This window comes from Anguilla rostrata, chromosome 4 (assembly GCF_018555375.3).
Source record: "Anguilla rostrata isolate EN2019 chromosome 4, ASM1855537v3, whole genome shotgun sequence".
NCBI lineage: Eukaryota > Metazoa > Chordata > Actinopteri > Anguilliformes > Anguillidae > Anguilla > Anguilla rostrata.
Window position 1 is genome coordinate 19828900 of NC_057936.1, and position 17051 is coordinate 19845950.

Consider the following 17051-nt stretch of genomic DNA (forward strand, 5'->3'; position numbering starts at 1 on the left):
CAGAACCTTCGGTCAATGGGCATGAAGTCATAATGAATCCAAGCTATTTTGAAGCTCTCCTAATCGCATAAACATGATTTGCTTGTTGTGCAGGTTTAGCGTAATGGCTGCAGTCCGTGTCCATGTTAATGAGCACCGCTGCTTCGTTCAGCCAGGCATGGCTTCCCGTGTCCGGCTGGGGAGGGGCCCTCTTCGCCGTACATCACCTCTCCTGCTGTAATTGTGCTGCGGAAATGTTGAAATCCAGCCAGCGAGAGCACAACAGGCCCACAGAGGCATGGCACGCGAGTGACCACCCCGAACACAGGGACCGTCGGCGACACCCCCCCCCCCACATCCCCAGCCCCCAACCACCAGCACCCACAGGCGAGGGGAGACAGGGGAATTTGAAACGGGGGGGAGGGAGGGGGGTGCGGAGGCGGCGTGCGCGGGTACACCCCCGTCCGCAGCCCGGCCTGAGCCGATCCGCTGCCCAGGATTAGGCGAGTCGAGCCGCCACGCCGCCGGAGCGTGCTGCCCATCTCCGCCAGGCCCGGGCTTCCATGTTCGACTGACACATAAATAACCCAGCCTGTCCCCCACCCAGGCAAATTCAAATGCACCCTGTCAACGTGATGAAGCACCCGCCTGCAGGGAAGCATTGTTTACATTTTCACTCCAGTCTTCGCAAAAGTGAGATTCTAATTATTTTCCCACTGTAAATTAAAGCCAAGTGGGACAGAACTGAAACCGAAAGGATCCCAGTGGAAGGCCGGCACTATATATAAACTGTGTTTGGGGAAAAGGAAGGGGGTGGGTGGTACTGAATAGGAAGGTCAGCAGCTTTTGTCTTGATGAAAAAAGAAAGAAAGAAAGAAAGAGAGAGAGAGAGAGAGAGGGAGGGGGGGTTGGGTGGGTGAGGTACTTGTGCGGGCTACACACAGAGCAGAGTTGTGCTGTTGTTCTCATTACATGCAGTCTCGAGATATTCAGCCGAGTGGAATATATTATACCCACATTTCATACATAATAATGTGCCAAAATTGCATCACATTATTTGTCATCCCGATGACTTGAGAGAAAAGATTTAATTAGTCCAAAGGAGCATGCAAATGGAAGGTAAAATTAGAATGAGAGGGAAACCTGGGTAAAGATGGCGGGGTGCAGCTCTGGAGCATTGACAGGCTTGTTTATGCAGGAGCCGGGCCGATCCTGGAAGCTAGCCAGAGGAACTCAGCCGCAGGTGAAGTCACTCCGAGCTGTCTCTCCCCGACTAGCCGCTTACCTGAAAATATTCACTCCCTCCATCAGAGGAAAAGTGGCCCGGTGATTTATTAGTTTTAATATACATTGTTCATTAATCACAGCTTCCCCTGGTAATTGGTAATTGCCATCGTTTGGGCCACAGAGTCACAAGAGTATGAAGGAAAGTCAGCTTGGGAAATTTTGATTTGAAGTTGCAAGGACAGTAAACCCCCGACATCCATGGTACTGACACTTATTTCTGCCAACAGTTGGGCCCTAGAAAGATGTGCAAGAATGTCAAGAGAGCACTTTTAGAATTGCTAGAAGTCAGGTACATAATTATACTCAAACCAGATGAAAGCATTAAAGATTTGTTCTTTTTTTTCCTTGCCTCTTCTCTTTTGTTAGATGCCAGGCCATATCCTGTCTTAAGTGGACACGTGGGTCATTTAAAATAATATATACATTTTTAAATAAATTCTCAAAATATGTCCACATTTTAAAAATGCTGCTTTACATGTGCACTGCATACACTAGCTTTATTAATCCTGATGAACAGTGGTAAGCGGTTTTTAAATGAGCTATCGGTACCATTGCATGTATTTCATATAATTTGTACATTACATTATCATTCATTATCTTGCCCATGCATGTCTGTATTTCTTAGTGGGCACTTATTTATTTCAATGCATGTTTGTGTATGCATATGTACTGTACACTACATGCGACAGTTACTGTACTTCTATTTAGATTTATGTACATTTATCAGTACTGTGCTGTGTGATTGTCACTTCCTGGCTCTTACCCTGTCTGTGCATTTTGTGGTAACGTCTACAAATTGCGAATTTATGTCCCTGCTGGGAGACATGTTTTGATGTTCACAGTCCTAAAAGAAATAGTGGTTGTCTCTCCTAATGGGAGTAAAGAGACTGATATGGACTATATCAGATTTCTAAATACAGACATCAACAATAAATCCAGGGCAGATTGGTTAGAATTAGGTTAGCTCACTTGAATGCTATCTGCTTAACCCACAGCTGGTCTCTCTGAAACACACAGGCATTGATTCTAAATCAGTCACTTAGTGCTATCAAATGGAAGGATGGGACAAAGACCACTCAGATTCTGCTAGCAGCTTGACAGAACCTATCAGTGTAAAGTAAAAAGTATGGGAGGGGGATTTCCTCTGTCGGAACAGTACTTTATGTTATAGGGTACAGTCTGTCTGCATCTCTCTCTCTCTCTCTCTCTCTCTCTCTCTGTCTCTCCTCCCTCTCTTTCTCGCTCTCCTTTTGTTGTTTTGGCTATGTACTCCAGCACATTGTATTTGAAATGAAACAATTGACTGTCATCTTAAAATTGTGTATTTAAATACATGTCAAGTGATCCATGTGGAAATTACAGCCCTTTTCATTTCATACCCCATTTTAGGGACCCAAAAGTAATTGGACAAATTAACATAATCTTAAATAAAGTCATCATATTTATTATTTGGTTGCAAATCCTTTGCATTCGATGACTGCCTGAAGTCTGCGACCCATAGACATCACCACACTGGGTATCTTCCCTGGTATGGGCCTCTACTGCAGCCATCTTCAGTTCCTGTTGGTTTCGGGGGTTTTCTGGCTTCAGTCTTGAGTTCAGCAAGTGAAATGCATGTTCAGTCAGATTCAGGTCAGGTGACCGACTTAGTCAGTCAAGAACATTCCACTTTTTGGCCCTGAAAAACTCCTTGGCTGCATTAGCACTATGTTTGGGCTCATTGTCCTGCTACAAGGTGAAGCTCGATCCAGTTAATTTTGAGCCATTTGATTGGATCTGAGCAGATAAGACGTTTCTGTACACTTCAGAATTCATCCTGCTGCCGTCAGCAGTCACATCATCAAAAAAGTGAGCCAGTTACAGTTGCAGCCGTACATGCCCAAGCCATAACACTATATCCACCATATTTCACAGTTGAGATGGCATGCTTTGGATAATCAGCAGTTATTTTCTTTCTCTTCACTTTCCTCTTTCGACCACTTTGGTATAGGTTAATACCCAATATATATCGGTCCATAAGACTTTGTTCCAGACCTCCACAGTTTTTTTGTACTTTTTAGCCAACTCTTACCTGGCCTTTGTGTTCTTGAGCATTATCAGTGGTTTGCATCTTGCGGTGAACCCTCTGTGGTTATGCTGATGTAGTCTTCTCTTTATGGTGGTCTTTGAAACATCTATGCCTACATCCTGTTCTTGATCTGTTCGACAGTTGAAAAGGGGTTTTTGTTCATGATCGTTCATGGTCTACCAGGTTGTTTGCTATTGCCGAGCTCACCTGTGCAACGGACTTAAAATGCAAATACCACGCCTAGAACCAACACTTGACCTTCTGTTAGCTTTCTTGTCCATGCATTTACTTATGCAACAACACACAGCTGGCCAAGGAAGAGCTGAACAGCCAATTGATTACTTTTGGTCCCACAAAATACGGTCACTGTGTACAACAGGGAACACACAATATGGATGTAAATACCCTCAAATTAATGCCGACAGTCTGCCCTACCTTATATTCATCTTTTCATTTCAAATCTAATGTTGTAGAGTACAGAGCCAAAACTGCAAAAATTGTGTCACTGTCCAAATGCTTGCAGACTGCACTGTATATTTGGCCTTGGTATTTTTGTTTACAAATGAATGTGGATCGGAAAATGTGGATACCACCTTAGTAGGATCCTAGTGTTTACATTTTCCAAAAGGAGGTAATGGCAGTATATCATGATTCTCTCCACCAAAGGATACAAACTACCATGCAGAGTTCTAGAAATCGTAAGAGACAGAGACCTTCCTGCCCTCAGTTGCCTTCACACAATGAGGCCCTGTTTCTCAAGGCTCTCTGCACTCAAGAATGCATAATTACCTGTGGTAATGGTTCTTGGGCTCCAGCCGACCGACTTGTGTTTTGAGTAACAATTTAAGTCGTTTAAGAAATCCAAACGTCAGGACACAAAATTAAGTTACTCTTTAACCGTGACCTGCCATGCAGCCCTCTCAAGGAGTTTGCTTTTTCAGTCGTCGCTGTTATTTCTTTTTCAGACAAATCATAATTACGGAGCCAATTAGAGGGTCACCTTGAGTTTACAAACTCTGGTGCGGTCTAAAACTTCCTGGTTGACTCACCCTGGCTGAACCTGGCTGAGGCTCACCGAGAGCTCGGCCCTGATTGTGAGTCATGTGATAATGAATCCCCTGCCCCAGTCTGCCCCAACCGGCCTTCGCCCTGCTCAGCTAGTCGACCACTGCCACCTGGAGAACCGCCTGCTCTTGGGCCTGTGGTCTGTGGTCCTCCTCTTCGGCGCTGGGCTTCTGCTCCACAGGGACCAAGTGTGGCCCTGGAAAAAGGCTTACCACCAGGAGGCCCATGCCCCCCCCCCCACCCTTACCCAATGAACAACTGCTAAACTGATTGGTATGCGTGTATGTTTATGTGTTTGTGCGGTTGTGCTACATGCGCGTGTGGGTCTGTGTGTGTTTGTGAGCGCGTGCGTGCGGTCGGTTGCCATTGCGTGGCAGACCAGCGCAGACTGCACCTGGGAGCAGGGTAAAGGGAACGGCCGTGATTGAGTTGACACATGTGAGCATCTGAAAACAGCAAATAACAGGGAGGCATCCTGATCTTCACACACCGATGCCTCCCAGTTACATGACCTATATAGCGTGTTACACGCTCTGCTTACTCGCTCTGCTCTCTTAATAGATGAGCGCAATACATTACAGGTACAGTACAAGCTGAGCACGAATAAACAGCGATGCCACCAGGTCGACTTACGTACGTACCAACAGTGTTCTGCCTGCCGTGCGAGGAGCGGGAAGAGGAGACCCCTTTGAGCGGTCTGCCACAAGGTGATCGTGACAGCAAAGAGACACGTATCCCTTGTTTGCTTCTGTGGGCTTTGCAGACCCGTGAATACAAGAAGCCAAAAAATGAGTCGGTGAACTCCTGCACCGCTCACAGTGGCGCCCAGGAGACAGAGGAGCACGTGCGAATCCATTAGCAACTCGACGCCGAGCGTTCTCTGACCGAAATTCACCCGCGGTGGAGTTCACGGCAAATTACGGGGGATTACTGTCAGTGGCCTTTGTTTCTTTTTTTGAATGCCGCTGATGTGCGGTCGCAGGTATGAGGGGGTAATTGCGTGCAGTGAGCGTTTGTGTCAGTGCAGGTATGCAGTTCAGCCCTGCCTGCTCATCCCCACCGCCACCCCTCCCTCACCCTCCCGCTCTCCCTCCCTCCCTCCCTCCCTCGCCCCTCCTGTTGCCGCTGAGAGAGAGAGAGTCCTGACTGCTGTGACAAGCCCTTGACAGTACCTAATTAAAGGCGGTGCTGGGGGGTGGTCGATGGTGGTGGTGACGATGTTGGGGGTGGTCGGGGGGGGTTTCCTCTGTCTCACTAGGTGGCAGTGTACGACTACATCTGGATGGAGGACCCCTCGGCGGGCCGTGCCACCTCCAGCTGTGACCCCCAGCACGGCGCCGGGCCCTCTGGAGCCACGCCTGGCCGCGGGGAGACCAGCACGCGCGTGTCTGTCTACACCCTGCACCTCAGCGGGCTGAGAGAGCAGCACCGGCACTTCCTCAGACAGCCTGACGGGGCCATCGTGGAGGTAGAGTCTGCTGGCCTCTCTTTCTCTCTCTCTCTCTTTCTCTTTCTCCTTACCTCACTATAGGTCTATCTTTATCTCTCCCTGCGTCTATCTCTTTCTCTTTCTTACTCTGTCTCACCATCTGTCTCTGTCTCTATTTGTATCTTCCTTACTGTCCCGTACTCCTTCTTTTTTAATAGCTCCTCCTTTCCTGCTCATGCTCTCCCCACCTCCCCACCCTATGTTTCTATTTTCCTCCCTCTGTCTCTTCCTCTCTTTTCTGCTTTCTGCCCTCCCAGCCATTAGCACAATCTGAGCTGAGAGAGAGAGAGACAGAGAAGAGAGAGAGAGAGAGTGGGCACCACACCTCTTTTGCCGTCGTCCACTGCAGAAGACAAAACCAGTGTGCTACATTTACAGACAGACACATTTTGTGCCCTCAGTCAGGGAAATCTCCATTAGGGTCAGTCGTGAAAAACACAGCTACACAGTAAAGCCCGCCCGATAGCAGTAACAGACTGGAGGCCTGTGGTGAAAAATCGTAATGGCCCATTATTATAATAATAATTAAATAATATAGATTAAATATGTTTTTATTGCTGACGGAACTTGTTATTACTTTTTTACATTAACTTTCATCGTCATCCACGTTTATAGCAAAGGTGCAAGGTTGATAATTTAGTAGTATTTTGAAGCTGTGAAATGCCTCTGAGAAGCTCTGAGTTGTGTGCCTCTCCCTCCCTCTCCGAGTCTTCACACTGCCAGCGAGGAAGGAGCAGACTGCAGCACAGATTGTTGTCTAATGAAACGTTCCACTGATTTTGCTTTGTAGCAACTGCGCGCACATGAATAACTCCCCGTCCCCCGAGAGCAACCTGAGCCATCCCAACAAAATTAATATTTTAAAGTTCCGTGTCAAAACTGAGATTTATACTGCAGCTGCATCAACTGTTTGCTCCAAGGCAAAGCCGTTTTTCTAATAGCAACTTACTTCATTTACTGATGAAAACGTTTCTAAACATAAAGATTATCTATCAAGTTCAATACTAGTTTTCCCGAAGATATGGCATAATGGGCGAAGGGAATATCAATAGTAGGTGTGGGTAAACAGTACGCATTTCTCACAGACCAATGAACAGATTCCTACATGCATTAGGTATTAAAACGAAGGCCAGAGAGGGCATCCAGTTATCTCCACTATCTTCATACATAAGTGCAGTGTTCATATTTCCCTCTTTTGTCATTGTTGCCACAGGGCATCATTCCGCTGGCCGGCTTAAACTTGAGAAATATGGGATTCAGTGTGGTGTTTCTGAGATTCACTTACTTATTTTTTTTTTTAGCAATGTAAATAAATCGACTCCGTCCCTGATCAGCGGAAGAGAGTCGCGCGGTGTCACTCTCTCCAGGGAGCGGTGCGTCACTCGAGCCGCCATGCGGGGTGGCTTATCGTTCCCGCCTTCGTGGAAGAGGGACTCTTTACATATTCAACCTAATTCTCTCCAGAATATATACTGGTTTTATGTATAGAGATACATACCGAATAACCAAAGGGCATTCCCAACACTCGGAAGAACACTTGAGATGATTTTATTACTGTTTTATGTAATTCTGGCAGCAATATACGATCGGGGCTGTGTACAAACCAGTCGGAAGATTTAAGGTGACAGCTCCTCTGAGAGAAATAACATTGAGGCAACCCTGCCTTTGAACAAAAACCTTATGCTGCAGAATTTCAGGGGGATGAAATACGACCGCATGTGTCCTTTGCCTGGCCTAATGCATTTACACTAGAACTTTCTTTTCAAGTTCCTCCAAAACACTGGCCTCCATCTTAAAGTCATAATCTGAAACATAGTTAAAGTCATAATCTTTAACATAGTCCTGTTTTTTTAATCGTAGGTTTTTCCCATGGCCTTTTGTTTTAGCAAGAATCAAATAAATAAAAAATGGACAGCAATCAATGTATGTACGAGTGTGGGTGTGGGAGTGTCACGCAACATTATTTACTCTCCTCGTTAAAGAAAGGGGGCCCTTAATGAGGGTATTTATTTTAGTTGTTTGAGCAGTGGAAAGCAGGCTGTGCTCTTTTCATCTGGATATCTTAAGGGACTCTTCCACCCATCCAAGTGGCTTTTCTTTGTTTACTGAAGAAATATTGACCGATGGTTCATTTTCACTAAAGAGGCCAGACTTTTTGAGTTCTGCCTTGGCTACCTATGGTCAATATGAAGGATTCCCCAGGCTTTAAACAAACATGACCATTTTGAAGGGGGTCTTTCTTAATAGCAGCAACAATGCAATACGGGGTTGAGGGTTGTATTACTATGGCAACTGAAGGAACAAGCTCAGCAAAAGTTGCCTAAAGCTACAGCTTACTGATAGCTTAAATCAGAAGGGTGTTTTTGTGGCTATATTTAGTTTGTGCTATTCATAGTTTGATATATGTTTATATTGTCCCTTGGACCCTTTTAGGCATGACTGGGTTATTTGAAGGAAATGAATGAACTCAATTATTTAATATTAATGCAGCAGTTTATGTTCTGGGCAGTTATCAGCCATTTAAAACTGGTGAATGGTCCACGGGTGCTGTTGAAGTGCCTGTTTATCAGTAACCCTAACCCATTTGATGGAAGATTATTCTGAAAGTTTGGCTTAATCATTTTTTAAAGATATTAACAAAGGATAACTAGTAAGCAAACAGTGAATAAAATAGGAATGTTAATGTTTCCTACTGGAAAAGTGGCAATCCTGATTGAATGGTACAGTTAAATGCGATACATTTAGCACTGTACAAAGGTTGTCATGGTTTGTGCGCTAACAGCTAAGGTTATTTTTTGGCAGTGTAATTGGATCAACGGTAGTTCTCTTACATCCTTCCCGCAAAGCACGACCAGCTCATAAGTATGCATCGCTGAGGCAGTGCCTCAGTGTTGCCTACAGAGAATGTTGTAGCAGTGTAACTAAATTAGTCATTACACAGTATGCTTTATAGTATCATGATCACTGACTGGGTTTCTTTGATTGTTTCTTCAAAGGGATGAGGTAGTGTCAGGTATTATCCTTCAACAAACCCTACTAATGGAACAGATGCGTGAAGCTCGCCAGGTGCCAAATCACGATGTGGCGTGCTCCGTTCAGCTATTCCGACTTGAACATTTCACGTAAAAACCTGGGAACTTTGAGCACTGGCTATAAACAGCTTTCCTTGTGGAAACAAGGAGGCTGGAGGAATAAATGTTGGTGAATTCATTACTGTCTGTACTAAAACTGCGGGTAGGTTTATATGTGCTTGTGCTTTTTTCCTCTGAGGCTAACATTTAAGTGTCTATGGCCTAAAATAGATAGGTCTAGCCAACTGTGCTGTATCAAGAATCTCGTGCATATGTGTTCCACAGCATATGGGAAGCCTGGCTCAGCTTCTGTAAAACTTCCATTAAAAATGCACAACTAAAGCTCCGACAGCTTGAATATTACCTTTCAACAAATTATTTATGGTTTGAATAAAAGCTCATAAGTATCTACAATGCAGTAAATAAAGACACATTTTCTGTACAATTTAAAGGCCCGTTTTTCTTACAGCTGTGTAGGAAATTCTGCCCCCCTCATTAGGACGCTGCTCAGAATTTCAGTGCCAGATATGTTTTTAAGAACTTTGATAAATAGCTATTTTGTTATAATTATAAATAAATGAAAACTGGCAATGTTGTTCTTTTGGTATTAAATTAAAAAGGATGTGAGGATCCTTTGTTGGCATCATCTCCCCCCAGCCTCTGCTATGAGTGTAGGGAAATGCCATTTAATGTCTTTGGCCTTTATTGATATAATATTCCATCAGACCTCCCATTAACCGCGCTCTTTCTCCAGAGTTTCCATGACTCAGCTGTACAGATATTCAGATGAATTCAAGCTTGCCCGTATTGACCTAATTTAGGGTTTGAATATGAAACTTAACCTTTAAAAATACCTTGTAGCAACATTAATTGACAAAATGCATCAGTTTTGTTTCTCTTGAATTTCTTTTTTTTTTAAATATGATTTTCCATGGTAGATTGCATTCTGCCTTTGGAGCTTGGAACCATGGTTCATTAGTTATGATGTCATAAAAACCCTTTAGAAATAAGGATGATTTATTCCAGAACTAATTTATACCCATTCTTGCCTTGAAATATATTTTCTTTTGTCTGTAACATTTAGATAGTAATCTGTTTTACAGTTAGGGGTATTTACTTAGTGAAAAATATGGCTGAAATATTTGTTTTACAATTACACAATAGGTGGCAGTAAGCAGGCCTTTTCAAGGGTATATGTCCAATGTTGCTTGCAGACATTTGTATATTTTATACTGTGCAGCACGTTCAGTGGTGTATGCCAAATGGAATAATAAGACTTTTCCTGCCTGTCTACTAGTTTTAAGTATTAAATGTTTTAAACTGTTTGGTAGTCTATAAAAGCTGAAGGCATTATGACTATTCAGGTTAAGGACCCACATTTCTATAAAATAATGGAATAGGCACTTTCTAAGTTTAAGATACACAGGATAATATTCCCAAAACTTCGTAATAATGATAATGATGAAGCTTGCAATTTGAATCATAATGAATAATCAATGTAATACCTATTTTGCATGATATAGTATCTTGGTCTTCAGATATTCCATTCTGTAATCTACCTTTTATCATGCATCAGCTTAGAAAGCTTGCTCCTCATTTCTGTAACTATTTGAATTGTTTAATGTTAAAGTTACACCATAGAACTCCATACTGGCCCTATGTGGAATTGATTGTATTTCTTCTGGATGGGTCAAAGAGTTGGTAGAGTTATATATAGTAATATAAAGTTCTTAGCAGGTGTTGCTATAGTGCACCAATAGTGTAACTGTGTTACATCATATCCCATTTTTTAACCATAGACTTCCTTATTGCAGGCCTGTCTTTTGTACCCACAGATTTCTTACTTATTTGCCCCGCTGTGTAAACATTTCAGCCATTTCATACGAGTCCTTTTACTGCCTGAGACAGCTGTCTGTGTAAGGCATGAAGGATCATAATTGCCATCAACAGAACATATTAGAAATAACCTGTTGTGTGTTGACCCCTGAAAGGTGACGGGTAATGTGGACAGTGCAGAGCCTCCTGTGAGTGTGATCGCCTGTCCGGGGAAGAGGCCACAGAAGGATGCTCAGACGTGCTCATCGGACCAGCTCAGGGAGAGGAAGAAGAAGAAGGCTGCATGGCGTGAGTAGGACCCTCTTCATCTCCCTGTCCCGTGTGTGTCATTTCTACACTCTTAATTCTGTCGAGCAGAATCCATTACACTGGGATGGGCCTGATTTATGTGACCACAGGGCAGTTGGACAAAACCTGCAGGGAAATAGCATTTGCCGAAATGTGGAGAGGATGATTGCGTGCCAAGCCCGAGTGGATGGATTGCCCCGCTCCCGCGCGCTCTTGCGCGGCGTAGGCTTCCTCTCCCGGCTCCGAGACAAGGAGAGAAAGCGCCGGGGCTCTCCCTCTAATGAGCTGGATGTGTTTTTTTTTTGCAGGTTCCCACAGGGTTGAGCCAGCAGGGAGAAGCTGCAGTGAGTCTGGGGCGGCGCCCAAACACCTCAGCCTTTGATCTGGCGCCGAGAGGATTCCAGTCCCCGCAAACAAAAAAAACCACCGCCTCGGCTCCAATTACGCCACGCCATCCGCGCCGCGGCGCAAACCGCAGTTGATCACTCCCCGTCATGTTAAAAATAATTGGCCCGGCGCTATATTTCTGCAGTGTTTGGGAAATGAGGACTGCGCCGATCGATCGGGATTCTAAAGCCTTTTCATCATGTGTCCGCACCGAGGGCATTGATCAGTCTGAAAACACTGTAACCTGTAAACTGCTAATGGAGGAACACAGGTAAATCACGTCTTCCGAATAAATCACTGAATATAATGCGGGCCCATGCCCCGAAACAGAGGTGTAGAGAGAGAATCCCAACAGCAGTGAGGTGTAGTGTAAACCAGTATAAAATATACTGTACAGGCAAGAAGCATAAATATGGCGAATGGGAAGGCCATTCATTACCCAATAAACAATGTAAATTAATGATTCCATTAGAAAATTAATGAGGGTCATTAGGTCTTCATTGCTGCCCCAACAAAATGAAAAATGAAGATTCTAAAAGTCACTAATCAGAGGGGCAGTGATAAAATATCAATATTGGGCACACATTAAGCTGGATAATATTCAGGCTGGCTTGATTTGTATTGAATATGTGTCTGGTGGCTGGGCCTTGGCATAATGAACTAGCCCACAAATCACTGCTTAATGGGAGCCTACTTATACATATTGCTTAATTAAAGGTTGTGAGCTTATTAACATGTGTCTTTGGCATCGAGCACCGGGGATGTAATCTGTGCATACAGGACCAGGTTGTAAAGGTTTTATAGATAGCCTATCATATTAAACTCATTGTTTAATCCCCAATCTTAATAACCTGTCATTTTCATTGATGATCCTTCATTTTACGGTGGTCATTATAGCCGAATTTCTGTAGTGGGAACACTTTTTGGGACTGTCAACCAGAGTGATCGTTATCTCATACTTTTTGGACTGAAGTTTTTTCTTACCCCTACCTGTATAAACCATCACTCCAGTGACTGCAGTGCTGTGTGGGGAAAATTACAGGTAACTTCAGAGTAATATTCCTTGCGACCATGCTTGCTTATCTTGGAAAGAAAGGATGAAAAATCGGTTTTGAATAATTCATTTTTTTTAACAGCTGTCAACGTGTAACCTAAGTGTGAAACTGTCTGTGATGCAGCAGCTGATATTGTGGGATGCACAACTACTTGTATTTGTATTAATCTTGAAAGCGATAGCTGAAGCCTCAGAAATTGGGCTTTTCAGTGGGAGTGTCTGAGGGATGCTCAGTGCAGATACTCAGTTTGAATGCTCTGTCATGCTCTGACCAGCACCACCAGCTTGCTTCACAAGCAATTCATACATTTCTTCATTAACTGTAATGATGTTACATCTATAATCATGTCAGTTCTGTTGTGAATGCTGGCCACAAGACTATGCCATGGATGGAGCATGGAACACTTTTTTTTCTTTTTTGGGGGGGGGCGTGTGAAGGTGACAAGACAATAAATAAATGTAGATTAGTATCACCTGACTTGTGTAAACGTGCCAGTATACTCAAAGCAAAATTCGGAACTGGAACTGGTTCCAACTGTGTGCAACTAGTCCATTCGAATATCACATACTTGGTTGCGTCATGGTTGACCAGCCGAGGACAACGGAGTTCAACAGAGTTTGTCAAATAAAAGATGGGGAAACTAGTAAGCTATTATCTTTTATTTGGCTACCTTTCAATCCAAACGATTTATCCTTTGTTTGAAAAATGAGGTAAAATTTTCCTCGATTTCATTCTTATATCATGGCGAACACATCGGATTGGACACCAGTTCCTGAAATCTCATGTATCCCGTGTAGATATGACCATTGTCATCGTGACTGCCTTTTGAGATGAATACTTTGGAACAAAGAGTTGCTGAACTCTTATATGGTCATCTTTATGATCCATCACTCAGAGATTTTACAGACAATGAAATGTGCTCAAATTCTTGGCACGAAATTTGGGTGTCAACAGAGATATTTTTTGCTAAGTATGGTGTCAATGACGCCATTGTACAAAACAACCTGAAAAAATCTGCACAACTAATTTGTTTTATTACAGATTTTGACATAAAACAAAGGACATGGAGTTCTTATTGAGTATACTGACTATGGAGTGTACTGCCCACTTCAGGATGTTTCACTTGTTGGGGCAGTGGCCATGAAAAGTTGTTGAACAGTATGAGCTGTGATTCTTTTACTTGTGTTCCAAACCAGGAATCCTGCATGGATCGTCATGCACTCTGCGAGCCGTATGGCCTTTGCACACAGATGCTGTTGTTGTACTGTCACGCGTCAAGTGCAGGGCCCATCGAAGGTATCACTTAGCACAGAGATATTGAAAATGGCAGAAAGATGCTCCCTCAGTGGCTGCAGAAGTGATGAGATGAGATTTTTTATTAATCCTTCACAGCAATCCTTCACTGCTCATCCGGTGTAAGAGGTGCAGAAATGTGGAGAGACTTGTCCACTCACATCAAGGCACCATTATAAACCCCCCACAGTGACTGACTGAAGCAATATTTCAAAATATATTCAGTTTGAGGATTTTTTTTTATTTATATGTAAATATCCTTTACATATATCATGTTGAATTTGAGCATTTGGGATAAAACAAAAAGAACTTCAATAAATTTTATTTTCACAAGAAATTGTATCATATCTATCAGATTTTGTTTCCAAAATTGACAGATTACTGTTGCCCTGCATTTCCAGATAATGGGCTCTAAGCAATAATGGCAGCTGCTGTGTGTATCCTTTGCTGGTTTGCAACAGTGATATGTAAGCATACTGGAATCGTGCAATTTTATGCACTTGCTGGGCAAAGATATTGGTTTGTCAACATCTACCGTTTGTTATGGCTGCTGTATGATTTAGGGCTAGTATTAGAAATGAAAGACATCATATTCACATAAACATCTTCTTCATGTGTCTACATTTATCCATGTAAATAAACCAGAAAATAATTAATGGAACAAAATCAACTGGTAGATACGAGATTATTCATTGATTAATTGATTATTAATTTATATTAAGGATTATTAATTTTTATTTTGGCATTTTAAATAGGATTTACTATGTTAATCAAACCATTTAAGCTTCATCTAAAATGTCTGAGATTCTGTTATAGTGATATGTTGTATAAAGATGACGCTTCTTAGTTTGTTTTCCTCCATGGCGGTATTTATTTCTGTGCACACTAGGCCAAGTATTTCCTGACCTTCTCTATAAATGGATATACAGCAGTGGGATTTTTCAACAGGAGGACAAAAGGTATTCAAATGTGCCAATATTTGATTGCTAATGACAAACACTGCTTCTCTGTAGTTTAAAATTCAAATCGATCCCTGCGAGCAACTGTTTTCCACTGTGCCCTGGAGTCTCTCCTTTACATTTGCTGATTTAAGTTCATTACAGAAAAAAAAGAAAGCTTTTTTTTTTGCGGCGCTATCATGCGGGAGCTGTAACTTTTGAAGTAGGCATCCACATCTGCATATGTTGCCAGCGCCCAAAACATAAAAAGAAATAACACTTTGTTTAATTTCATATTTATGTACCCCTCAGCCTGTGCTTGGCGCATTAAAGGCGCGTGTGCGCGCGCGCTTGGGAGCGCTCCGTGCGGCCTCTCCTCTGTGAGGCAGGGAGGGAGGGAGCTCTGCGGGCGCCGTTGCCGGCTGTAGCTCGGCCCATTTGAATTAAAGCACGTTAAACAAAATGGACGCCCGCTCAATCAAACGTACTGTCAAGAAGATTCTGCACACCTTTTTCACAAGGCTCCCTATTCTTGCCTTGGTGCGTTGTTGATGCAGCAAGCAAAAGCCTTTGGTGAAGAGCTCTGCATCGCAGAGCTTTATTATGCATTTTGTTTGATGTTGTGTATGCTGTGTGCAGCACTCTACTTTGTAACTAGCTGTGCATTTTACTCTAAGTCCTCCTTTTACCTTGATAGATACAGTAACCTGGAGCCTTTTCTCGAGTGGAGACCACTAGCAGACCTTCTAAGTTTTTTATGAGTGAGATTTTACATTGGAACATACTACAGCATTTAATTAACTGTTCGCACAACATTTCATTAATTCAGGGAAGAATCACAGTATATGGTTGAAGCCATTCACCCCTAACACTGTAGATGTTTATGGAATTTGTTTTGCATTAATCACTCCAGATCTCTCAAAATCAATGTTTTCAACATTGAAGATTGAGCTTTATTCACTCTAATCGAATATTTACAAGTTTACTGCAGGCTACTTCATTGCTCATTAAACTGAGACGATAAGAACTTTAAAGTTTAAAATATTGACTTCATTTTTTATTACTTTGTGTGTGTGTGTGTATGTGTGTGCATGCCTGTATGCATGTGTCTGACTTTCCAGCTGACTGTCGAGATCCTAGCGCTGTCCCAACTGGCATACTGCAACTCTCTCCTTGCTGGTCTACCTGCATGTGCCGTCAGGCCCCTCCAGTTCACACAGAATGCTGCTGCGTGTCTCATCTATAATAAGCCAAAATACATGCATGTCACACCTTTCCCCATTTCCCTCAACTGGCTATGGGCAGTGGCCCGAACAAAACACTGCGCTGTCGTCCTGGCAGATGGTGCAGAGAGAGGAATGCCACCCTCTTACATCGATCTGTTACCAAATCGTATACCTTGTCTTTACTCTGGCCCCCCAGTGGTGGAATGAGCTCCCCGCTGCAGTCAGGACAGCAGAATCACTGTCTGTCGGGCCATCACAGAGTGAAAACACGCTGTTTAAATCGCATCTTTGCTCACCTAGTATGTAGCTTTTGTCATGGCTTTACTAACTACACCTGTGCTGTAATGGTAACTATACCCAAACCCAACTACTAGTGCTACTTGAAGCACTACATTCTCAGTGTCCTCCTTGCGCCTGCTATGGTGCTCAGCTTAATGTTGTAGGTTAATGTGTGGACTACTTCGAAGTAAGTTGTGTTTTAACGTCTACTATCGGTTGTGAACCTAATGACATGGTGTCAGTTCTTTGTTGTCTAAATCTTTTCGCGTGTACTGACTTAAGTCTGGGTAAGTTCTGGATAAGACCTGCTAAATGACTGGATGTAAATGTGACACAATAGAGACTTGCTATGGAAAGTAGTAAACAAACCATAGTTCCTGCATACGGAAAAATTATCCATGGGTGCAAACCATTTAAGTGTTACATCATCCCAGGAGTGCCCTTTGCCTGTAGGTGATGTGCTGTTCCCTGACCCTAGTTCCATGAACTGGTGTTTTTGCAATTGAGACTGTGGGATACAAATAAAACACCACTCTATATTGTTGGTGGAGTAAGCAGCTGGATGGATCGCGTGTTTGTTTACTTTATTTATTTATTTTCCAGAGAAGCAGAGGCAGATGTCCTGCTCACAGGAAAATAATTTGCTCAGGAAAAAAAATATGAATATGCAAATCATGTCACAATGTGGAACCTTGTAATGACTAGAAAATGTTCTCGCCATATTTCATTATGCAGAGGTCATTGCTTAATGTAGGCAGCTGGGGCTGTGGGGTTTTTTCATCCTCCCTGT

At 43.1% G+C, this 17051-nt stretch overlaps 1 protein-coding gene across 1 annotated transcript in view; it reads left to right on the forward strand.

The window, feature by feature from the left end:
- Positions 1 to 14607, forward strand: part of ofcc1 (orofacial cleft 1 candidate 1) — an 89854-nt gene extending 75247 nt beyond the window's left edge. The window contains exons 20-22 of the mRNA XM_064331213.1: positions 5658 to 5867; positions 10951 to 11083; positions 11392 to 14607. Coding sequence (XP_064187283.1) covers positions 5658 to 5867; positions 10951 to 11083; positions 11392 to 11465 — 417 coding nt within the window. The 3' untranslated portion in view covers positions 11466 to 14607. The remainder of the gene's footprint in view (positions 1 to 5657; positions 5868 to 10950; positions 11084 to 11391) is intronic.
- The last annotated feature ends 2444 nt before the right edge of the window (positions 14608 to 17051 follow it).